General features: G+C 39.6%; 1 protein-coding gene and 1 long non-coding RNA gene across 3 annotated transcripts in view; one reads left to right on the plus strand and one right to left on the minus strand.

Annotated features, from left to right (window-relative positions):
- LOC139765103 (uncharacterized) overlaps window positions 1-1,012 on the plus strand; it is a 67,751-nt gene extending 66,739 nt beyond the window's left edge. For both annotated transcript variants that reach the window (XR_011716571.1, XR_011716572.1), the window contains one exon: window positions 863-1,012. This is a non-coding gene — a long non-coding RNA (uncharacterized lncRNA). The remainder of the gene's footprint in view (window positions 1-862) is intronic.
- Window positions 1,013-8,409: 7,397 nt separating this feature from the next.
- dup (double parked) lies at window positions 8,410-25,256 on the minus strand. The gene is made up of 11 exons (XM_071692280.1): window positions 24,698-25,256; window positions 23,825-24,097; window positions 22,230-22,453; window positions 21,697-21,930; window positions 20,877-20,971; window positions 18,902-19,026; window positions 16,226-16,324; window positions 15,269-15,419; window positions 11,532-11,701; window positions 10,320-10,521; window positions 8,410-10,060 (listed from the first exon to the last, which is right to left on the minus strand). The coding sequence occupies exons 1-11, from the start codon at window positions 25,094-25,096 to the stop codon at window positions 9,903-9,905; spliced, it is 2,130 nt and encodes a 709-aa protein (XP_071548381.1). The 5' UTR covers window positions 25,097-25,256; the 3' UTR covers window positions 8,410-9,902.
- Window positions 25,257-25,766: the final 510 nt, after the last annotated feature.

Genomic DNA, 25,766 nt, shown 5'->3' on the forward strand with positions numbered 1-25,766 from the left:
ACTAGTCTGGGTGACCCCAGATGTGCTAACCCTATAGCAATTATCGAGGCTGGGATGAAGTCCTGCCAAACCTTCCTTCTCCTCTCCCCTGGTGATCTCTTCCTTGGAACTCGGATATGGTCCTCCTCTATCAAGGATGTAGATGAATCTTTTGAAGTAGTCCTAACATCATAGCACTTCAGTGTGGAATGTCTGCTTTATAAATTTTCTTCCTTTGGTTCTCTTGCTTTAATATACAGGTTCCTATCAAGTCATTCCATTGCAATGGTCCATCTTCCCCCACTTATCCTACCTACAATGGTGTCCCTCCGAGTTCTGTCTTATTGACTCTTCTCTCCATAAATGATCTCGCAACTTCTAACCCTACTCACTCTTATGCAAGTGCTTCCACTCCACATTCTTAATCTTACTTTCCCTTCTCTCCTCAAAGTGTGTCTATTCTTTCTTACACCGAGAATATACCATCTCTTAATTTTGGACCTTAACTCAAAACACCATAACTCATCCCTGCAATGACATACACACATTGGGAATACCTACATCCTCTCTTGCCCAATCATCACAAAATCTTCCTAAATCCTAAGGGTGTTAGACAAGACATAATTACTTTTGTGAGCAGCTATCTCGTATCCACTAGTTTTGTGTTCCAGTATGAAGTAATGCATGTATATCTGGAGTGGTTTTCTCGATCTCTCTAGTAGCCGGTGGAGCACAGACAACTTCAATCTCATTCATCCTCCTTGCATTATCCTTCTCCATCCATCCCTCTGTCTGGCACAACATTATGCAATCTCCATATTTTGCAGGTATTATTTCAACTGCTGTTCTCATGAGATGCTTGCTTGTCTTCCTACCACCACAGATTGGACCCATGGCACACACCGGACCTTCCCAAGTTTGTTTGGAAGTTGGCCACACAAGGACCAACCATTATGAGGTGCGCAAGGACAGGCAAGGTGCATATATACTGCCCTTGCATAAAATAAAGGTACAAATAAATTAAAATTACCGAGGTATAAGCCTGTTAAATATATTTTGTAAGGAGTATGGGAGTGGCGTATCCTGCAAGGCATACCCAATTCAAATTGTTTTAGGGTTAAAAAGGGATGGTGTCATGCCCAGAGCAGTTTACGTGAAGTAGCAATGTGTTTTAGAAAAGTTACAGGATGTGTGAACCAGGTGTTTGCCTAGAACTTATGATATCCTTGGAGAGAGTGGTTTGTGATATTTATGGATATGGAGAAAACATGTGTTGACAGAGATGCAATATGGAAGGTGCTACAGATACATGAAGCAAAAAAGCACAGTTACTAAATCCAGCAAGTTGCTTTTACCAAGAGAATAAGGCATATATATGAGCAGGAAGGTATGAAAAGTCATTCGCAGTAAAGTCTGTATCATATATGGATGTTCATGGACAGGGTAGTGGAAGAGGTAAATGTGAGGATTTTGGGAGTGAAGGGTAGATCTACAGTGTGTTGGGGTTGGGAATATATGGTAAGTAAATCAATTATCATTTGAGGATGACATGATTCTAGTAAGAGACTGAAGAAACCCCAGAAGCCGGTGACGAGTTTGAGACAGCATATGAAAGGAGAAATCTGAGATCATACATGAACATAAGGTAGTGAGTTATAAAGGGAGGGGAGGAGTGAGACGGGATGGTACAAGTGCAAATTTCAGTTGGGAAGACATGGAGAATGTGGAATGCTCTAGGTAACTGAGAGCGAATGACAGTGGACAGAACCATGAGCGCTGAAGTGAGTCATATGATAGAAGAGGGAGTTAAAGTCCTGGGTGCATTCCGGTGTGAAAAGGGAACTTTGTTAACCCTTGAACAGGAGTTTCACATGAAAAATTCCTTGGCCAGTGCCTGGAGTCTTCATATGAGAGTGAAGTTTCACATGCTGTTTTACAAAATTATGCTAAATATTCTGTCAGTGACTATAAGTGTTTTCCCCTGAGACTTGTTCTCTCTGGAAGGAATTCTCAAGTTAAATACATATATAAATACATGTAAAGGTACATATAAACACACATATAAGGCTCAGTCCTCTGTTATTGATGCTACCTCGCTAACGCAATGCTGTTTCCTGTGGGGCAAGATAGCACCATGAATGAATGAAGGCAAGCATATGTACATGTGTATATATGAATGTCTGTGTATGTATATATGTTGATATGTATATGTGTGTATGGGTGTTTATGTACATATACATGCATAGGGGTGGATGAGCCATTCTTATCGTCTGTTTCCTGGCACTATCTTGCTGACACAAATAAATAGAATATATATATATATATGTAGAGGTGAAAGCCTTGCAGATGATAAAATCCAGCAAGGCAGTAGGTTTGGGTAGTATTGCAGTGGAATTTGTTAAGAAAGGGGGTGACTGTTTTTCATTGGTTGGTAAGAATATTCAGTATATGTATGGATCATAGATAAGTGCCTGACAATTGGCAGAATGCATGTATGGTGCCATTGTACAAAGGAAAAGGAGATAAAAGTGAGTGTTCAAATTACAGAGGCATAAGTTTGTCGAGTATTCCTGAAAAATTGCATTGGAAAGTATTGACTGAGAGGGTGAAGGCCTCTACAGAGCATCAGATTGAGGAAGAGCAATGTGGATTCAAAAGTGGTAGAGGATGTGTGGATCAGGTGTTTGCTTTCAAGAATGCGTTAGAAATACTTAGAAAAGAGATGTATTTGTATATTGCATTTATGGATCTGGAGAAGGCATATGAGAGGGTTGATAGAGATGCTTTATGGAAGGTTTTAAAAGTATATGGTGTGGGAGGTAAGCTGCTAGAAGCAGAGAAGTTTTATCATGTGTAAGGCATGTGTACAAATAGGAAGATAGGAGTAATTGGTTCCTAGTGAAGGTCGGTCTGTGGCAGGGGAGTGTGATGTACCCATGGTTGTTTAATATTGTTAGACCTACTATTCGTTCAAACATTCCCATTTTTGCTCTCCGAGATAAAATTCTCTCCACATATTCTTTATCCCTGGGGATTGGGGAGAAAGAATACTTCCACGCAGTCCTCATATGTCGTAGAAGGCGACTAAAGGGGATGGGTGCAGGGGGCTAGAAACCCTCCCCTCCTTGTATTCTAATTTTCTGAAAGGTGAAACAGAAGAAGGAGTCACGCGGGGAGTGCTCATCCTCCTCGAAGGCTCAGATTGGGGTGTCTAAATGAGGGTTGATGCAACCAAGATCAGTAAAAAGGAGAAATAGGTAGTATGTTTGAGGAAAGGAACCTGAATGTTTTGGTTCTGAGTGAAACGAAGCTCAAGGGTAAAGGGGAAGTGTGTTTGGGAATGTTTTGGGAGTAAAGTCAGGGGTTGGTGAGAGGACAAGAGCAAGGGAAGGAGTAGCACTACTGAAACAGGAGTGGTGGGAGTGTGATAGAGTCTTAGAAAGTAAACTCTAGATTGATATGGGTAAAACTGAAAGTGGATGGAGAGAGATGAGTGATTATTGGTGCATATGCACCTGGGCATGAGAAGAAAGATCATGAGAGGCAAGTGTTCTGTGAGCAGCTGAGTGAGTGTGTTAGTAGTTTTGATGCACGAGACCAGGTTATAGTGAAGGGTGATTTGAATGCAATGGTGAGTAATGTGGCAGTTGACGGAATAATTGGTGTACATGGGGTGTTCAGTGTTGTGAATGGAAATGGTGAAGAGCTTGTAGATTTGTGTACTGAAAAAAGACTGGTGATTAGGAATATCTGGTTTCAAAAGAGTTATGCATAAGTATATACACGTAAGTAGGAGAGAAGGCCAGAGAGCGTTATTGGATTACGTGTTAATTGATAGCCATTCGAAAGAGAGACTTTTGGATGTTAATGTGCCAAGAGGTGCAACTAGAGGGATGTCTGATCATTATCTTGTGGAGGCAAATGCGAAGATTTGTAGAGGTTTTCAGAAAAAAAAGAGAATGTTGGGGTGAAGAGAGTGGTAAGGGTAAGTGAGCTTGGGAAGGAGATTTGTGTGAGGAAGTACCAGGAGAGACTGAGTGCAGAATAGAAAAAGGTGAGAGCAAAGGACGTAAGGGGAGTGGGGGAGGAATGGGATGTATTTAGGGAAGCAGTGATGGCTTGCACAAAAGATGCTTGTGCATGAGAAATGTGGGAGGTGGGCAGATTAGAAAGGGTAGTGAGTGGTGGGATGAAGAAGTAAGATTATCAATGAAAGAGAAGAGAGAGGCATTTGGATGAGTTTTGAGGGAAATAGTGCAAATAACTGGGAGATGTATAAAAGAAAGAGGCAGGAGGTCAAGAGAAAGGTGCAAGAGGTGAAAAAGAGGGCAAATGAGAGTTGGGTTGAGAGTATCATTAAATTTTAGGTAGAATAAAAAGATGTTTTGGAAGGGGGTTAATAAAGTGTATAAGACAAGAGAACAAATGGGAACATCGGTGAAGGGGGCAAATGGGGAAGTGATAACAAGTAGTGGTGATGTTAGAAGGAGATGGAGTGAGTATTTTGAAGGTTTCTTGAACGTGTTAGATGATAAGAGTGGCAGATATAGGGTGTTTTGGTCGAGGTGGTGTGCAAAGTGAGAAGGTTAGAGAGAATGATTTGGTAAACAGAGAAGAGGTAGTAAAAGCTTTGCAGAAGATGAAAGCTGGCAAGGCAGTCGGTTTGGATGGTATTGCAGTGGAATTTATTAAAAAAGAGGGTCCGCTTTGTTGACTGGTTGGTAAGGATACTTAATGTATGTATAACTCATGGTGAGGTGCCTGAGGATTGGCGGAATGTATCATTGTGCCATTGTACAAAGGCAAAGGGGATAAAGATGAGTGCTCAAATTACAGAGGTATAAGTTGTTGAGTATTCATGGGAAGTTATATGGGAGGGTATTGATAGAAAGGGTGAAGGGATGTACAGAGCATCAGATTGGGGAAGAGGAATGTGATTCCAGAAGTGGTAGAGGATGTGTGGATCAGATGTTTGCTTTGAAGAATATATTTATTTATTTATTTGGTAAAGTGTGTGAAAGAAGAAAGTTAAGAGTAAATGTGAATAAGAGCAAGGTTATTAGGTACAGTAGGGTTGAGGGTCAAGTCAATTGGGAGGGAAGTTTAAATGGAGAAAAACTGAAGGAAGTAAAGTGTTTTAGATATCTGGGAGTGGATCTGGCAGCGGATGGAACCATGGAAGCGAAAGTGAATCATAGGGTGGGGGAGGGGGCGAAAATCCTGGGAGCCTTGAAGAATGTGTGGAAGTCGAGAACATTATCTCGGAAAGCAAAAATGGGTATGTTTGAAGGAATAGTGGTTCCAATAATGTTGTATGGTCGCGAGGCATGGGCTATGGATAGAGTTGTGCGCAGGAGGATGGATGTGCTGGAAATGATATGTTTCAGGACAATATGTGGTGTGAGGTGGTTTCATCGAGTAAGTCATGTAAGGGTAAGAGAGATGTGTGGAAGTAAAAAGAGCATGGTTGAGAGAGCACATGGGGGTGTTTTGAAATGGTTTGGGCACATGGAGAGAATGAATGAGGAAAGATTGACCAAGAGGATATATGTGTCAGAGGTGGAGGGAACGAGAAGTGGGAGACCAAATTGGAGGTGGAAAGATGGAGTGAAAAAGATTTTGAGTGATCGGGGCCTGAAGATGCAGGAGAGTGAAAGGTGGGCAAGGAATAGAGTGAATTGGATCGATATGGTATACCGGGGTCGACGTGCTGTCAATGGATTGAATCAGGGCATGTGAAGCATCTGGGGTAAACCATGGAAAGTTCTGTGGGGCCTGGATGTGGAAAGGGAGCTGTGGTTTCGGGCATTATTACATGACAGCTAGAGACTAAGTGTGAACGAATGGGGCCTTTGTTGTCTTTTCCTAGCGCTACCTCGCACACATGAGGGGGAGAGGGATGTTATTCCATGTGTGGCGAGGTGGCGATGGGAATAAATAAAGGCAGACAGTATGAATTATGTACATGTGTATATATGTATATGTCTGTGTGTGTATATATATGTGTACATTGAGATGTATAGGTATGTATATTTGCGTGTGTGGACGTATGTATATACATGTGTATGGGGGTGGGTTGGGCCATATCTTTCATCTGTTTCCTTGCGCTACCTCACAAACGCAGGAGACAGCGACAAAGCAAAATAATAAAAAAAATAATATTTATTTATCTATTTTGCTTTGTCGCTGTCTCCTGCATTAGCGAGGTAGCGCAAGGAAACAGACGAAAGAATGGCCCAACCCACCCACATACACATGTATATACATACGTCCACATACGCAAATATAAATACCTATACATCTCAACGTATACATATATATATATATATATATATATATATATATATATATATATATATATATATATATATATATATATATATATACACACACACAGACATATACATATATACACATGTACATAATTCATACTGTCTGCCTTTATTCATTCCCATCGCCACCTCGCTACACATGAAATAACAACCCCCTCCCCCTTCATGTGTGCGAGGTAGCGCTAGGAAAAGACAATAAAGGCCTCATTTGTTCACACTCAGTCTCTAGCTGTCATGTAATAATGCACTGAAACCACAGCTCCCTTTCCACATCCAGGCCCCACAGAACTTTCCATGGTTTACCCCAGACGCTTCACATGCCCTGGTGCCCTACTTGTACACATGCCTTACATCCTCGATAAAAACTTTTCACTGCTTCTAACAACTTGCCTCCCACACCATATATTCTTAATACCTTCCATAGAGCATCTCTACCAACTCTGTCATATGCCTTCTCCAGATCCATAAATGCTACATACAAATCCATTTGCTTTTCTAAGTATTTCTCACATACATTCTTCAATGCAAACACCTGATCCACACATCCCCCACCACTTCTGAAACTGCACTGCTCTTCCTAATCTGATGCTCTGTACATGCCTTCACCCTCTCAATCAACACCCTCCCATATAATTTACTAGGAATACTCAACAAACTTATCCCTGTCATTTGAGCAATCACTTTTATCCCCTTTGCCTTTGTACAAAGTCACTATGCAAGCATTCTGCCAATCCTCAGGCACCTCACCATGAGTCATACATACATAAAATAACCTTACCAACCAGTCATCAATAGTCATCCCCCTTTTTTAATAAATTCCACTGCAATACCATCCAAGCCCGCTGCCTTGCCAGCTTTCATCTTCCGCAAAGCTTTTAGTACCTCTTCTCTGTTTACCAAATCAATCTCCGTAACCCTCTCACTTTGCACACCACCTCGACCAAAATACCCTATATCTGCCACTCTATCATCAAACACATTCAACAAACCTTCAAAATACTTACTCCATCTCCTTCTCACATCACCACCACTTGTTATCACCTCCCCATAAGCCCCTTTCACTGATGTTCCCATTTGTTCCCTTGTCTTACGCACTTTATTTACCTCCTTCCAAAACATCTTTTTATTCTACCTAAAATTTAATGATACTCTCTCACCCCAACTCTCATTTGCCTTTTTTTTCACCTCTTGCACCCTTCTCTTGACCTACTGCCTCTTCCTTTTATACATCTACCAGTCATTTACATTATTTCCCTGCAAACATCGTCCAAATGCCTCTATCTTCTCTTTCACTGATAATCTTACTTCTTCACCCCACCACTCATTACCCTTTCTAATCTTCCCACCTCCCACACTTCTCATGCCACAAGCATCTTTAGCGCAAGCCATCACTGCTTCCCTAAATACATCCCATTCCTCCCCCATTCCCCTTACGTCCTTTGTTTTCACCTTTTTCCTTTCTGTACTCAGTCTCTCCTGGTACTTCCTCACACAAGTCTCCTTCCCAAGCTCACTTACTCTTGCCACTCTGTTCATCCCAACATTCTCTCTTTTTTCCTGAAAACCTCTACAAATCTTCACCTTCGCCTCCATAAGATAATGAACAGACATCCCTCCAGTTGCACCTCTCAGCACATTAACATCCAAAAGTCATACTTTTCTTTCTTTCAAACTATTCGCCATTTCCCGCATTAGCGAGGTAGCGTTAAGAACAGAGGACTGGGCCTTTGAGGGAATACCCTCACCTGGCCCAATTCTCTGTTCCTTCTTTTGGAAAATTAAAAAAAAAAGAGAGGGGAGGATTTCCAGCCCCCCCGCTCCCTCCCCTTTTAGTCGCCTTCTACGACACGCAGGGAATACGTGAGAAGTATTCTTTCTCCCCTATCCCTAGGGATAGGGGAGAAAGTCATACTATGTATATGAAATCTGTTACGTAGACTGTATTTTGGTTTTTCTAAGCAACACCACCAAATAGCAGAAGGATTATGTCCTGTATAATGTAATGAAACCAGCACCTAGCAGCCACAGCCAGGTCACAAAAACTACATGGTTCATCTTGCACTATTTGAAGGCACTCCCTGTACTGAAAATATGTATGCAATAAACAACTTTTTATTTGCAAACTCCTCCAAGAAAAATAAATATGAGGGAGCAACTGAAAAAGTAATAACAATTACATAAAATATGCTTCTTCATCAAAGAATCTTGCGTGCAAATTTCAATGTAGCAAATTATAATAATCTTTATATCAAATTCAGCACCCTCATTTTCCTATAATATCACTTAACCATACTTTTTTCAACTTATGACTTGTGGACATAAACCAGTTCAGTAGTAAAAAAGGACAGAAGTTTTTATAATGCATTAAAATTCCCAGTAAAACTGAAAAGCTATAAGAGCAAACTGAATAATCCATATACATTAAATAAGATTCATCTAATATAGCTCTATTACTAAGTAAGGGGATTCTTGCATACTCTCAATACCATTCTACACTTCTACATATTTTGTTCTTGTGCTCACACCTAAAAGCTGTCTTACTTCAACAAATGTTAAAACAAAAAAAATTCTGGAGCATAGATTATGAACATTTCACAGAAATGAAAAGTAAAAGTTTAGATAAAGAGATCAATTCCATAAAGGCAAAAAATAAAGTGCACTGATTTTTTCAATTTCCCATTTTTCAACATCATTTACCAATAATCTCAATAATAAAATTTGTGCAATTCTGACAATTTCTCATCCACTGATAAAACATCCCTTAAAGTAAGGAGATATCAGCACTTCTCGTAACACTTCAGGAGGCTGACTACACACACTGCATGACTAATAATCCTACACTGACAGATAAGAACACTGTTAATCATATGCATAGGGTATCTATAATCTATTCACCATACCATACAAGAAAACCCCTTGTATTCAAAGAACCATAAATCGCAGTACTACTCTTTACATATCCTTTACCACTGGGAATGAAATAACATAAAAACTTTCTTACTAATGCTATACTTTGGCAAATGGAGCTACAGTGAGAGGTCTCCAGTAGCTTATTTATACACTAAAGTTTAACACTGATCTTCCCCAAGTCACATCACAGAAATGCCAAATAATGAACAAAAATACCACAATGACATAAAATGGCTTGCATTTTGGTTGGAGGGATAGTTTGATACCCTCTCAGAGAACTAATAAAGTAATTAAACAAATTCTCAACACAAAAATAGCTCTACTGAGAAACAAACATATATAAGGACTATTGTATAATGGTTAAATGGAATACTTTTTGTCTGAGCACAATATGCTGTATAAATTTACCTTGGGCTAAAAATTCAAATAAGCTAAAAATCATAAAAGTAACAAATCTTTGGTACAATGGAGTACCACGTCCAAGCAATTCCAGTTGAAAATTTATGATTACACTGATGTACTCCAACTAAAACCTTGCAAACATGCAACAGTACCTTATGTATGCTATCATTCACTTGCAAAACATTACAAAAATTTTAGTTGTAATGTTCCTACTGTAATCTAAACAAATTGTTCTCAACATTGGCAGGATACAAAAATGCCACAGTTCACAAAAGTAAATCACCTTCGCTGTTTAATAATTGCCTGAAGTTTGTCCATTACACAGCTTAGCTGTTCATTCTTGTTAATTTTCAAAAATGTGCCACTGCGTACTTTATGGATAGTACAAAACCCTGGAATTTCCTTTATCAGCAGATGCAAGTGGTTGTCAACCTCACCTGAAAAGTACAAGATAATTCTGTAAATAAAAAACCTGGGTTACTGAACTTTCATAAACTTTTGCTTTCTTTCTTTTCACTATTGTAAGTAAATAAATCAGGAGGCCTAACAGTGATAGTCACTGCACCAACATAAAAAATTAACTGATAAATCAAACCCTGCTCAGAAAGAAAAAAGTACAAAGAAAGATGTAGTTTAAACATAACATTACCTATAGCAAAGAAACAACATGAGCCTGAAAACTGAAACCAAACATACTTCCACCAATCATAGATGTATAGCTAGCAGCAACTTTAGCAGCCACAAGCTCCCACGGTAAGGCAGCCTTCTTTTCTGTGATGAAAATGTTGCGGATGATTCTGGATATTTCAGGCAACCTTGAGAGCATCTCTAACTCCTTGTTTTCAACCCTGCTTCTCATCATGTCCCTTGCACTTTTTGCTGCTTCTCGTGCACGAATCTAAAGAATCATGATAAGAACTTAGTTTCTGCAATTCTCAAAATCTCATCAAAAGTAAAACAATATCAAACAAGGCTATTTATAACCTTTCTTACTACACTACAAGTAAGGTTAATGCAACATCTTCAACATTTGTTAATAACCAATCAACACCTAAAAACAAAAGAGCAGGTACTAAGTAAATGAACTCACTTTGTCTTGCACTGAGATAGAGGCAACATTGCATAAACTGTTTTCAAGTAATGCATGTAAGATCTCTGGAAAAAATTCAATATACCGTACTGAAGGATTGGATGGATGCAGTGACATACCATAAGGAAGCACAATGGTAATGAAGCTGAAAGTTAATAAAACTACAGTATCACTAAAGGGATTTGTTAACTTGTGTTTCCAAGAGTACTTCCGAGTCCATAAGTAAAGCTCAGTAAGAAATCGTTATCATAATTTCATAACTGGAGAAGACAGTTTCATAAGATGGTGGTAACTAATTTTCAACTGTCCCATCCATACATTACTTTTAAAAGTCAGTTACATCATCCTGTTTCATGCCCAAGCAAATCTCAAAACTTGCACTTGACATATCATCCACTTCACAAAGACTTCATAATTTTTTTCCTACATCCATGAACTTTCCTCCTACAACAATCTCATATACCCTCCACATTATCCTCATTTTGTATCCATTCTCTGCAATTTTTTCTTAAGGTAATCAAGCCTTATATGCAGTTTGAACGGTCTCTCCATAGCTAACCCACACCTCCACCTTTCCTATTCCCTAGATATATGCTCCTCCCTTGAAATAATCTTCACCTTCACTATCATAACAATAATAAAATTATCTCTTAACAACATCCTCTTCCTGCCTTCACATCCAACACTTCCTTCAGCCTAAGTGACAAAAATAGTACATTCTCAAGTTAGAATGTGTAAACTAGACTCTCCACACTAACAGATTTCTGTACAGTTTCCAATATGAATAGCATTTTAAAAACATTACGGGTAAGACAAACCTTTTCAAGCAGTGAACTTGAAACACCCTTCAAGGCTGCAGTGATATCAGCTGGTTGCGACGATGGAGCTGTTTGTGATTTTGCATCAACTTTGACTGGTGTCTTAGCTGCTGCCTCTACAACAGCTCGTTCTAAACGAGAGTTGACAGAGAAAAGGTCTTGTGCTTTGTCTAAAATAAAGAGAAATCCTCATAAACCTTAGCATAACAAATTCAGTGATAGAATATATATAAGATATTTCACATCAGAAAGATGCTTCTGTTCAATGTGTCTAAAGTTCTTAAAGGAGCTACAGAAAATAACTAAATAAAGTAAGAACAAATATGTTTATCTTCAAAACATGAAAACAAACTTTTCAATGCTCCATGAAAAGTGGAGAAATAGGTTAAGGTACTAACACAATTTGCTATGAAAATTTCCTTCATTCGTATCAGTACTGAAAGTACACCAAAATTAAGTATGTTGAAAACAATTCTAAGGCAACACTTTTGATGGAGAATCTACTTACTGAATTAGCAACCATTTCAAATTCCATTTGTAGGAACAGGTAAATATAGTCACTCAAGAAAAGCCTCAACTCATGTCCAGTGGGTTAAAATGAAACAAAGACCTTACCTTCACATGATAATCACCACCACTGAGCTATCTCAATACGAAGAAAAAGGTAGTGAGTTTACGGGGTACAAATGAACATGATGATATGTACCAAATGTTACCAAAGTCACTATGCATAATATACTGCTACACACCTTGAATCATCGGGAGACAGGAAAAAATTGCACGACACTTTTATGTTCATGAGTAAATTCCATTAAGTTTTTTTTTTTTTTTGCCGCTGTCTCCCGCGTTTGCGAGGTAGCGCAAGGAAACAGACGAAAGAAATGGCCCAACCCACCCCCATACACATGTATATACATACGTCCACACACGCAAATATACATACCTACACAGCTTTCCATGGTTTACCCCAGACGCTTCACATGCCCCGATTCAATCCACTGACAGCACGTCAACCCCGGTATACCACATCGCTCCAATTCACTCTATTCCTTGCCCTCCTTTCACCCTCCTGCATGTTCAGGCCCCGATCACACAAAATCTTTTTCACTCCATCTTTCCACCTCCAATTTGGTCTCCCTCTTCTCCTCGTTCCCTCCACCTCCAACACATATATCCTCTTGGTCAATCTTTCCTCACTCATTCTCTCCATGTGCCCAAACCATTTCAAAACACCCTCTTCTGCTCTCTCAACCACGCTCTTTTTATTTCCACACATCTCTCTTACCCTTACGTTACTTACTCGATCAAACCACCTCACACCACACATTGTCCTCAAACATCTCATTTCCAGCACATCCATCCTCCTGCGCACAACTCTATCCATAGCCCACGCCTCACAACCATACAACATTGTTGGAACCACTATTCCTTCAAACATACCCATTTTTGCTTTCCGAGATAATGTTCTTGACTTCCACACATTCTTCAAGGCTCCCAGAATTTTCGCCCCCTCCCCCACCCTATGATCCACTTCCGCTTCCATGGTTCCATCCGCTGCCAGATCCACTCCCAGATATCTAAAACACTTCACTTCCTCCAGTTTTTCTCCATTCAAACTCACCTCCCAATTGACTTGACCCTCAACCCTACTGTACCTAATAACCTTGCTCTTATTCACATTTACTCTTAACTTTCTTCTTTCACACACTTTACCAAACTCAGTCACCAGCTTCTGCAGTTTCTCACATGAATCAGCCACCAGCGCTGTATCATCAGCGAACAACAACTGACTCACTTCCCAAGCTCTCTCATCCCCAACAGACTTCATACTTGCTCCTCTTTCCAAAACTCTTGCATTCACCTCCCTAACAACCCCATCCATAAACAAATTAAACAACCATGGAGACATCACACACCCCTGCCGCAAACCTACATTCACTGAGAACCAATCACTTTCCTCTCTTCCTACACGTACACATGCCTTACATCCTCGATTAAGAAGTATACCCCTAATATCTAAGATATCATCAATCATCAATCAATAAGGGTCAAGTCAATTGGGAGGTGAGTTTGAATGGAGAAAAACTGGAGGAAGTGAAGTGTTTTAGATATCTGGGAGTGGATCTGGCAGCGGATGGAACCATGGAAGCGGAAGTGGATCATAGGGTGGGGGAGGGGGCGAAAATTCTGGGAGCCTTGAAGAATGTGTGGAAGTCAAGAACATTATCTCGGAAAGCAAAAATGGGTATGTTTGAAGGAATAGTGGTTCCAACAATGTTGTATGGTTGTGAGGCGTGGGCTATGGATAGAGTTGTGCGCAGGAGGATGGATGTGCTGGAAATGAGATGTTTGAGGACAATGTGTGGTGTGAGGTGGTTTGATCGAGTGAGTAACGTAAGGGTAAGAGAGATGTGTGGAAATAAAAAGAGCGTGGTTGAGAGAGCAGAAGAGGGTGTTTTGAAGTGGTTTGGGCACATGGAGAGAATGAGTGAGGAAAGATTGACCAAGAGGATATATGTGTCGGAGGTGGAGGGAACGAGGAGAAGAGGGAGACCAAATTGGAGGTGGAAAGATGGAGTGAAAAAGATTTTGTGTGATCGGGGCCTGAACATGCAGGAGGGTGAAAGGAGGGCAAGGAATAGAGTGAATTGGAGCGATGTGGTATACCGGGGTTGACGTGCTGTCAGTGGATTGAATCAGGGCATGTGAAGCGTCTGGGGTAAACCATGGAAAGCTGTGTAGGTATGTATATTTGCGTGTGTGGACGTATGTATATACATGTGTATGGGGGGGGTTGGGCCATTTCTTTCGTCTGTTTCCTTGCGCTACCTCGCAAACGCGGGAGACAGCGACAAAGTATAAAAAAAAAAAAAAAAAAATCATCAATCTCAGTGTACTTCTGGATCAATAATTTGAAGCTGTAAAGGTGTTTAACTATCTAACAGTTAAAGGCAAAACAGAATTGGAAAAGCAAAACCTGAGCATACAATAAAACAGTATGAAAATCTCTAAGAGGTTTCATGGAATGGACTGGTAAAGTGTTACAGTGTTCAGTAAGTCAATATGATGGAAAAATTTTCTCACCCTTACAGTACTGGCATTACACCAAAGTATTCTCAGGTAGAAATAACAGTTCAGAAATCAAAAGATAAGACAAAACTGTCAACACTGGTAGTTAAAAGAAAAGTTAGTGAATCAGACTATAAAAATGAGATATTGAGTGCCTCATTTGAAAGACACATAAATGAGAACTTTTAAAGATGCTAAGGCAGATGATAAGTAAGTGAAAATTCATGGTAGTATTGATGAAAGTATGAGAGGGAGATGTGAAGACAAGGAAGAATGGACAGAGTATAAACACTCAAAGAATACATATATTTCATTTCCAGGCTGACATGAAAATCTGCAGTGGAACCGTCTTGAAAACAAGGATGAAAGGTTAACATAAATGCAAATCTAACCTTATAATTCTCCTCTGAAGGTAAAACAAATAATCATGAGATGCCCTATGTGGAAACCTCTTTCCATTTTGTTTAAATAAAAAATATCAATATGCAACTACAACAAATTACTAATCTAAAGGTCTGCAAAATAGCAAATACAAAATAATATCAATTAATACATTCAATAATGTATTTTCAAGTACACAGGGATCAACAGTCTTGATCTAAAGTCATAAACGTAATGCACATGGAGACAACTGTTATCCATCAAAGCAAACAAAATAATACACTCACCAAGAATATCTCTAGCAGTTTCAAATTTTTCAGTAATGGGTGGCTGGGGTAAGGCAGATGGCTCAATATCTGGTACATCTTCTAGTGGGAATGCTGGATGCCATCTCTTAATATTCATGCCAGAGGAGTTCATGATGGGAGGGTCTAGGGACTGTAACGACGAAAAATCATTACTTTTACCAATTATTCTACATAAATAAATTAATTGTTTCACCATGATAGCAGGAAAAATCAAAAACTTTTCAAGCTCTGTACACACAATTTGCCATCCCGGCCTCAACCATCAAATAGCAGCAGGGACCTGCAAGATGCTGCACTAATGCAGTTGCTGGCTGAAACTTCACACATTCATGACTCAGTCACCTGATGGCTATCACCCACTTAGTGATTCACTTAACTCTTGAACTCATTTTCTTACACTCTTTGAAAAAGTCACACAGTTCCTCACTTCACTAACCCCAAACTTTAACCCCTGAACCATTGTACCTTCCCCTTTCATTCAGTGCCATAGCAACCAGGTTTCTTTCAATAAAAACAACACTATTTCTCCCTTCTTTTCAATCTGATTACAATCATGCACACTAAGATACCCCAGCCTGAGCCCATGAAGTTGAATCCTCACTTGGCTCCTGTTCCTATTTTATGAAGAAATAATACTGGAGAGAATGGCTTCCAGCTCCCTAATCCTGCCCATGTCAGTTGCCTCATATGACAAACAGACATGTAAGTAGCATGCTTACCCTCCCCATTTGAAAGGGACAATTGAAAAAAAAATTAATCAATGATGGTGTAGAGCTTGAATGTAGCAAACCTTTAATGGTAATGAGATAATACTATGGCTAAAAAGAAAGTTATTTTTGAAGTATTCTGATAACAGTGATTCCATGAAAGGAATAACCGTGTTATAGGTAGAAATTCATGAATTCTACTAAAAATCTTTAACATTTTCATATTTACCTGAAGAAAGTGGTCGTGATGATCCTGTACGATACCCACTAAAGAGTTGTGGAATATGTTACGACGCTCCACCAACACAATGGAATCCATTTTGCGAAACTGGAAAACAAGTTTACGTTAATCACTGCTTCTGTGAAAATATAACAACTGCATAATTATCCAAGCTTAACAGTGCTGCACCAGCAAACATTTATCTTTGAAAAGAATGAATGATTATCAAATGATATTAATAAACAAAAATACCTATGCAAGTTTTCCTAAATCAGGTTCTTTAAACTACATGCTGCCACAGAATTATAGACCTTTAACTTTTGCAAACAAGTAACAAAGCAAACATGAAAAAGAAAATTTTACCAAATTACTTCTCATTTGAACACTAAAGTATCCTGACCTGTCAGAATTGAACATAAATAATATGTACCTAAACCTATTCAACACAGCAGCCACCTTGCTAAACATGCCTAACAATATGAGCCCAAAGCACACAGGAAAACCAACATCTCAAGAAAGCTACTAGATTTTTTTTTTTTTTTTTTTTTTTTTTGCTTTGTCGCTGTCTCCCGCGTTTGCGAGGTAGCGCAAGGAAACAGACGAAAGAAATGGCCCAACCCACCCCCACACACATGTATATACACACGTCCACACACGCAAATATACATACCTACACAGCTTTCCATGGTATACCCCAGACGCTTCACATGCCCCGATTCAATCCACTGACAGCACGTCAACCCCGGTATACCACATCGCTCCAATTCACTCTTTTCCTTGCCCTCCTTTCACCCTCCTGCATGTTCAGGCCCCGATCACACAAAATCTTTTTCACTCCATCTTTCCACCTCCAATTTGGTCTCCCTCTTCTCCTCGTTCCCTCCACCTCCGACACATATATCCTCTTGGTCAATCTTTCCTCACTCATTCTCTCCATGTGCCCAAACCATTTCAAAACACCCTCTTCTGCTCTCTCAACCACGCTCTTTTTATTTCCACACATCTCTCTTACCCTTACGTTACTTACTCGATCAAACCACCTCACACCACACATTGTCCTCAAACTTCTCATTTCCAGCACATCCATCCTCCTGCGCACAACTCTATCCATAGCCCACGCCTCGCAACCATACAACATTGTTGGAACCACTATTCCTTCAAACATACCCATTTTTGCTTTCTGAGATAATGTTCTCGACTTCCACACATTCTTCAAGGCTCCCAAAATTTTCGCCCCCTCCCCCCACCCTATGATCCACTTCCGCTTCCATGGTTCCATCCGCTGCCAGATCCACTCCCAGATATCTAAAACACTTCACTTCCTCCAGTTTTTCTCCATTCAAACTCACCTCCCAATTGACTTGACCCTCAACCCTACTGTACCTAATAACCTTGCTCTTATTCACATTTACTCTTAACTTTCTTCTTTCACACACTTTACCAAACTCAGTCACCAGCTTCTGCAGTTTCTCACATGAATCAGCCACCAGCGCTGTATCATCAGCGAACAACAACTGACTCACTTCCCAAGCTCTCTCATCCCCAACAGACTTCATACTTGCCCCTCTTTCCAAAACTCTTGCATTCACCTCCCTAACAACCCCATCCATAAACAAATTAAACAACCATGGAGACATCACACACCCCTGCCGCAAACCTACATTCACTGAGAACCAATCACTTTCCTCTCTTCCTACACGTACACATGCCTTACATCCTCGATAAAAACTTTTCACTGCTTCTAACAACTTGCCTCCCACACCATATATTCTTAATACCTTCCACAGAGCATCTCTATCAACTCTATCATATGCCTTCTCCAGATCCATAAATGCTACATACAAATCCATTTGCTTTTATAAGTATTTCTCACATACATTCTTCAAAGCAAACACCTGATCCACACATCCTCTACCACTTCTGAAACCACACTGCTCTTCCCCAATCTGATGCTCTGTACATGCCTTCACCCTCTCAATCAATACCCTCCCATATAATTTACCAGGAATACTCAACAAACTTATACCTCTGTAATTTGAGCACTCACTCTTATCCCCTTTGCCTTTGTACAATGGCACTATGCACGCATTCCGCCAATCCTCAGGCACCTCACCGTGAGTCATACATACATACATACAAAAAGTAATCAAATGTTTATATTCTTCTATATCTATTTCAAAATATAAAGCAACAACAGCTTGTTACTACTTTCTGACAGGCAGGGTACAGCCTTACAGAAATTAGGCTTAATGCATTAGTTTAGTTTCTTGGTCTGTAGTTTCTGCATTTAGATTCAATTGCTCTAACAGGAAAGGATTATCTAGTGTTAAGCTTATGAATAATGAAGTGTACAAAAAGAACTGGACCCATCAATGTAGACAAAGGAAACATGGGGGTGAGTTTTGAAGAAAAATGGCTTAAATATATATGACAAAATTTCTACATTTACATTATCTATAGTCAGGTTTTCATGCCTAATATCTACATTTATGTTATTCATGGTAAAGGTTTCATAACTAATGGGACACACAAGTGTAACTGTAATGGCAATACAAACGACAAAAATAAACTAAGAGTTGATAAAGGAAGGCTTTAAACTTTTCTTCTATCCCTAAATTTCTCCCATGAGTCTTCATGTACAGTCCGAGACACCATCTGCTTCCTACAATACAGCAGTACACCAACCTTTGGAGTCTGAGGATTTAAAATGCTGTCAAACTTCTTTGTAAGATTTTGGGTGGACGCTGGCTTGTAATCCAAATTAGCAGCAACTGATAACTCATAAGAATTCTTGGATCCATCTCTAGTTCCTGTGAAAGTATTGCTTCAATCAGCATAAAAAGTTTAAAAGAACCTAACTAAATTTGACATTTTTTCACACAGTGAAAGCTTTGCGGAAGATGAAAGCCGGCAAGGCAGCAGGTTTGGATGGTATTGCAGTGGAATTTATTAAAAAAGGGGGTGACTGTATTGTTGACTGGTTGGTAAGGTTATTTAATGTATGTATGACTCATGGTGAGGTGCCTGAGGATTGGCGGAATGCGTGCATAGTGCCATTGTACAAAGGCAAAGGGGATAAGAGTGAGTGCTCAAATTACAGAGGTATAAGTTTGTTGAGTATTCCTGGTAAATTATATGGGAGGGTATTGATCGAGAGGGTGAAGGCATGTAAAAAGCATCAGATTGGGGAAGAGCAGTGTGGTTTCAGAAGTGGTAGAGGATGTGTGGATCAGGTGTTTGCTTTGAAGAATGTATGTGAGAAATACTTAGAAAAGCAAATGGATTTGTATGTAGCATTTATGGATCTGGAGAAGGCATATGATAGAGTTGATAGAGATGCTCTGTGGAAGGTATTAAGAATATATGGTGTGGGAGGAAAGTTGTTAGAAGCAGTGAAAAGTTTTTATCGAGGATGTTAGGCATGTGTACGTGTAGGAAGAGAGGAAAGTGATTGGTTCTCAGTGAATGTAGGTTTGCGGCAGGGGTGTGTGATGTCTCCATGGTTGTTTAATTTGTTTATGGATGGGGTTGTTAGGGAGGTAAATGCAAGAGTTTTGGAAAGAGGGGCAAGTATGAAGTCTGTTGGGGATGAGAGAGCTTGGGAAGTGAGTCAGTTGTTGTTCGCTGATGATACAGCGCTGGTAGCTGATTCATGTGAGAAACTGCAGAAGCTGGTGACTGAGTTTGGAAAAGTGTGTGGAAGAAGAAAGTTAAGAGTAAATGTGAATAAGAGCAAGGTTATTAGGTACAGTAGGGTTGAGGGTCAAGTCAATTGGGAGGTGAGTTTGAATGGAGAAAAACTGGAGGAAGTGAAGTGTTTTAGATATCTGGGAGTGGATCTGGCAGCGGATGGAACCATGGAAGCGGAAGTGGATCATAGGGTGGGGGAGGGGGCGAAAATCCTGGGGGCCTTGAAGAATGTGTGGAAGTCGAGAACATTATCTCGGAAAGCAAAAATGGGTATGTTTGAAGGAATAGTGGTTCCAACAATGTTGTATGGTTGCGAGGCGTGGGCTATGGATAGAGTTGTGCGCAGGAGGATGGATGTGCTGGAAATGAGATGTTTGAGGACAATGTGTGGTGTGAGGTGGTTTGATCGAGTGAGTAACGTAAGGGTAAGAGAGATGTGTGGAAATAAAAAGAGCGTGGTTGAGAGAGCAGAAGAGGGTGTTTTGAAGTGGTTTGGGCACATGGAGAGGATGAGTGAGGAAAGATTGACCAAGAGGATATATGTGTCGGAGGTGGAGGGAACAAGGAGAAGAGGGAGACTAAATTGGAGGTGGAAAGATGGAGTGAAAAAGATTTTGTGTGATCGGGGCCTGAACATGCAGGAGGGTGAAAGGAGGGCAAGGAATAGAGTGAATTGGAGCGATGTGGTATACCGGGGTTGACGTGCTGTCAGTGGATTGAAGCAAGGCATGTGAAGCGTCTGGGGTAAACCATGGAAAGCTGTGTAGGTATGTATATTTGCGTGTGTGGACGTGTGTATGTACATGTGTATGGGGGGGGGGGGGTTGGGCCATTTCTTTCGTCTGTTTCCTTGCACTACCTCGCAAACGTGGGAGACAGCGACAAAGTATAAAAAAAAAAAAAAAAAAAAAAAAAAACAGATTATGCCCTAACCATGGCAAGCATACAATATAATTGCTGATAACTGTACCTGCATTTATCTTATTCTTATTGCATTCTTGCTTGAAGATATATGCAAGTGGAAACACAGTCTTGATCTGTCCAAGGTGCCTTTCATGTAGTGTTCTGTTGGAGTACCAAATATAGGAAAAAATAATACAGTAAAAAAGAAAACCTTTGTACAGTTTAATTAACCATGGGATCTTCCTTCCAGTAATATAAATCTAACTATATTCCAATATTTGTTTAATATACTTCATGCACTTTATCCACCCTTTGAAATTGGGAATAAGTTAACGATAAGTGAATGATACAAAAACCAATGACAGAAATCTTTCTATCTGTATCATTTATGCATTTTTCCAATCAACTCAGCTAGGCAGTATATGCAGAATCCTCCATACCTTTAATGTTTGTCTCTACACACCTCTTGAATACATTTTTCCCCCTTTTTCTCTCCCTTCAGTACTATTTCACTTCCACTCTATTTACCCATTTAGAACATTATGAACAATTAGAACTTATGGCATTTTAGAATCAGGGTGTGTAATACACTGAGCTTCAACTTACAGTAAATCTGAGAAACTAAATCTTCTTACCTTTATATTTCTAAAAAAGATATCATATACAAGAATAACAAACATATGCAAGCAAAATGAAAGCCTTGACTGACTGACCCTGAATGAAGTACTTTTGGATGTGGATATTTTACTGTAATAGCTGGAAACTGTGTGTTCTGAAACAACTGCTATGACAACAGAAATAATAAGCACATGTAACACAAAAATCCTTCACTACAAAAATAAGTCTTGTAACTCCAAAGCTAATTTTCTCTAACATACATTACATACCTTCTCAACATTTCCTGGACTGCTGGTTTTAGCTTGCTGTAGGTAATAACTTCTTGTCTGTTATGGAGAAGAGAGACAACCGTATCCACAGCTCTAAACACTTCCTTCACAAAGCGGTACTTAAAAGGTAACACCAACTCCTCAGATGGCTTCTCAACCAGGTGTCGATAACGCTCACAGGCAGGAGTTTTCACAGGTGTCTTGCAAGGTGTCTTCACAGGAGTTTTCTGTGGGCTGGTGAGGATCATAAAATATTTCAATGAACATCATGCATATGCCATACATATGCTGAACAGCCTGACAAACAATAATATTATCACTTGCTTGAGTAGCAACTGCAATCTCATCCTCTCCTGAACTTTTGCCATCCCATTCATCATGACTATCTCTCACTCTCCCTGTTATCTCACACTTTGTCCCTAAGATGTTCATCTGAAGTGACACTTCATATACAGAATTAATGCTTATATAGTACTCTTCACAGGATTTACTGTGACATTTTTCATTTTGAAGAACACCAAAAGTTCTCTTACCTAACAAGAACTTCAACATCTAGCGAAGTAAACTTCTCTAACTGCAAGCTTGCAACCCCTCTACGTGGAGAAGGTGGCTCAATTAAACGTGGATCATCAACTGCACTTTCCTTGAATTGTCGAAGTTTCTCAGCACACTGATTTACTTTGAGAAGTTTTGCACGTAGTTCATCCAGTCTACCACATTTCCCCAAGTGCCCTTTGATCTCCTCTGGTGTAAGCTTCTGTAGAAGAAATTCAGACTTGAGCAAAAGAAAAGTCTGAGTACATATTTTGAAAAAAAAATTAGAATTTTTCTTTGCAAGGGCTGAAAAAGAGGGTACATGAGTCATAGCGTGAGAGCAAGAAAATGTTTTGCCATAGATGAATATATTGAAAGACCAAGAGAATGAATGGAAGTGGATGGGGAACTGGCAATAGGCAAAGAAAAAGTGAAGAATAACTGGAGTATTCTAAATGACTGCAATGGCAACAGTCTACATAACTAAAGAACTCCTCTGCCACTTAGCCTTCAGTGCCTCACCCTTAACAGGTCACTAGCACAGGGCAAGTCAAGCACAGAGTTTGTAGAGGATCCTATTTAATGCTTGTAATGACTACTTCTATCTAATGCTCCTACCTACGGCTTCTACCTAATGTTCCTACCTAATAATTATGCCTAAATGTTCCTACCAACTACTTCTATCTACTGCTCCAACCATTTTGCCAAAAGGCAGAGGTAGCACATAGTGCTCACCACAGGAAAATCTAGTTACGAAGAATGAACTGTGAGAGTAAAGTGTTGTCAAGTGTTACATATGACAAGGAGAGATTGTATGTTTGTGGACAGAATGCCAATAGTCCCCATGTTAGTAAGACAGAATGAAAAGGCAGCTACCCGGGTCAGACGAGTGCAACTTGACAACCACTAAAGTGCTGGTGCACTAAGCAGATGTCACTCCTGATACCCAGGTGGGGAGTACTGGTAATATATCTCCCCAGTCATTAGCTGCCTACCAACTACTACCCAAAATTTTCTTACTTATGTCAAGCCCAAAGCATATTTCAGCACTAGGCTCATCGTTTTTCACCACACTTTATTATGTTAATTCTCTTCTAAATACTTACCACATGATTTTGCTTCATGGTCAACCTATACATGCACATTAACTGTTATTGGTAACATGAGGGATAGCATTCTTTCTAATAAAGTTCAGAACTAATGAGAGCAGCCAACTAGAAATACACTAGTAACTCAAGACAATATAAACACAAGCAAGTGTCCCCAGCAAAGGCTGTCTATAGTATCTTATCACTGGGTAACCTAAATTTTATATAAAACATATCATACAATGGATCAACCTGTGAACTAATTCATCCCTAAGTTAGTTTACAGGTACCCTTAACGAATAAACAAAATTCCACAGCACTATGAATCAAGCCACAGAACAAATGAAAAACATCTATGAAAGAAAATTTTCTCAGGAATACATACCAAAAGACATGACACTTGCTAATTCTCTCACAATGAGTCTCTAAGAAAAGAAAAAATATATGCAGCTTTGAAAGTCTTGCATCTACCATATTAGCAAACAGTATAAGAACTCGAACACCACCTTAATTATACTAGTTGCTGTTGTTTCTTCCCCTTCAGACCCCATGATGAGCCTCTTCTTTGCTGATCTTGGAGCAGTTTGTGGATGTACACTAATTCTGCTCTCTGAATCCTTAGGAGTTTGAGATCCATCATTCTCTTCAACCTGCTTTCTCTTTTTTCTCTTGGTTTCCTCATCCTCGTCCCTTTTTCGTTTAGGCGTTAAAGGCAGTGTTTCACTTTCTTCCACTTTCAAATGTCTGGTTGGAGTGCATGAGTTCTCTTCTGCTTCACTCTGTGAAAATATACATATCTTTAAAAACCACAGATGATGAAGTCCAGAACTATTTTCCAAGCATAATCGAGTGTAAATTTATAAGACCCCAAACAATATCCACTAAGTGCCCAAATCCTAGCTCTGAAAGTCCTAAAAAGAGTTTATCAAAAAATCACTGAAGACGTACAATACATTTGTAATATTGCCTATTTCTGTTTCGTATCTCAAGTAAACACCTTACAAACATTTTAAAAGGGTAAACAAACGAAAAACATGTACAGTAATATGCATACTAAAAACCAAAATCTTTAAAAATCAAACCGTCAGAAAATCTTGATCTTATACATGAAACAATATAAAGTATTTATCAAAGATATGAAATGAAACAACTCACGCTTTTTATATCTTGATATAAACACCAACTAAAACAAATCAGTAATGACCAATGTCCTACACGGTGACAAAGTCAGTCTTTCCCTCTGGTAAGAATTAAGAGGCTCTTACAAATGGTTGAAAGTGAAATATTTACCCAGGAGTGTTCATAAACTTTGCAGTCTCTGTACAAACAAAAGGGCACGAAGTTGGATACTAACTGTATTTAATAAGGCCCTGGCATACCTGATCATCATCTGTAGGAGCATCATGGTGGTGGTGGGTCGAGGTTCTGGTGGTCAGCTGACCACCGTCAGATTGATCAAGGGGATGCGTCGAGGTCCTGGGAGCTAACAACCCATCTTTAGGTTGACTTCGGTTGTGGGCCGAGGTTCTGGTGGCCAACAGTCCACTGTCAAGTTGATCCTGGCTGTGGGCCAAGGGTTTAGACACTAACAAGCCCAGCACACCCGGCCTGTCCTCTTCAACACTCTCCACCTCTTTCCTCCTGGAGATCCCCAATAGCCTTCGATTCTCGGATCCATCACTGACAATAGTCTTCTTAACATTCTTAATTGAATTTTTCTCTCGAGCACTCTTTCTAGCTTTGAAATACTGATGGAGGTTGGTTTGCGTGGCTGCCATTGTGAGCTTGTAAACAATTCGCTGCTTCCCGCCACACTAGCCGCGATAGACTCGTTGTTATGTCTTCTGAAACTATCTACATTCTCTTCCCTTTAACATGAAAATTTTACTTGTCTATTCTAAAATTATCCATATAATTTATCCGTTCTTTTTTAAGTAAATCAGAATTATATAGTTGTGTCAGTTTCTTCTCAGTTAAGCTAGCCATGAGCCTATACTAGTGGGACTCGTGTTTTTGTGGACGCGTTCACATTTTATTACCGAGCTCGTTCACAATATCTTAAAACTCAGGTATCTGAATATCTTACAGCTGATGAAACAGGAGCTTAAAAAGTGTTTTTAGATTAATAGTGTCCTCTTCTCGACAAACTATAGAAATCAACGCCAAATAGATATATAAAGTTCAGTAATCCTTTCTAATCTATCATCTATCTATATCTATCTATCTATTAATCTGTCTGTCTGTCTGTCTGTATACCTATTGCATCAACTCATATTTCTATCTATCAGTCTATTCTCAATTCAGTTTCCATATACATAAGGCAGATCATTGTATACAAGTATTCAATCAGACTACTCCATCGCATCCCATCCAAACTCTTTCGTTTAACGCTATCTCAGTTATCCCTAGCTTAAATAAGTCTCTAATTGCAGCTGTTCATGTCGTCGG

Source organism: Panulirus ornatus, chromosome 52, assembly GCF_036320965.1.
Source record: "Panulirus ornatus isolate Po-2019 chromosome 52, ASM3632096v1, whole genome shotgun sequence".
NCBI classification, from domain to species: domain Eukaryota; kingdom Metazoa; phylum Arthropoda; class Malacostraca; order Decapoda; family Palinuridae; genus Panulirus; species Panulirus ornatus.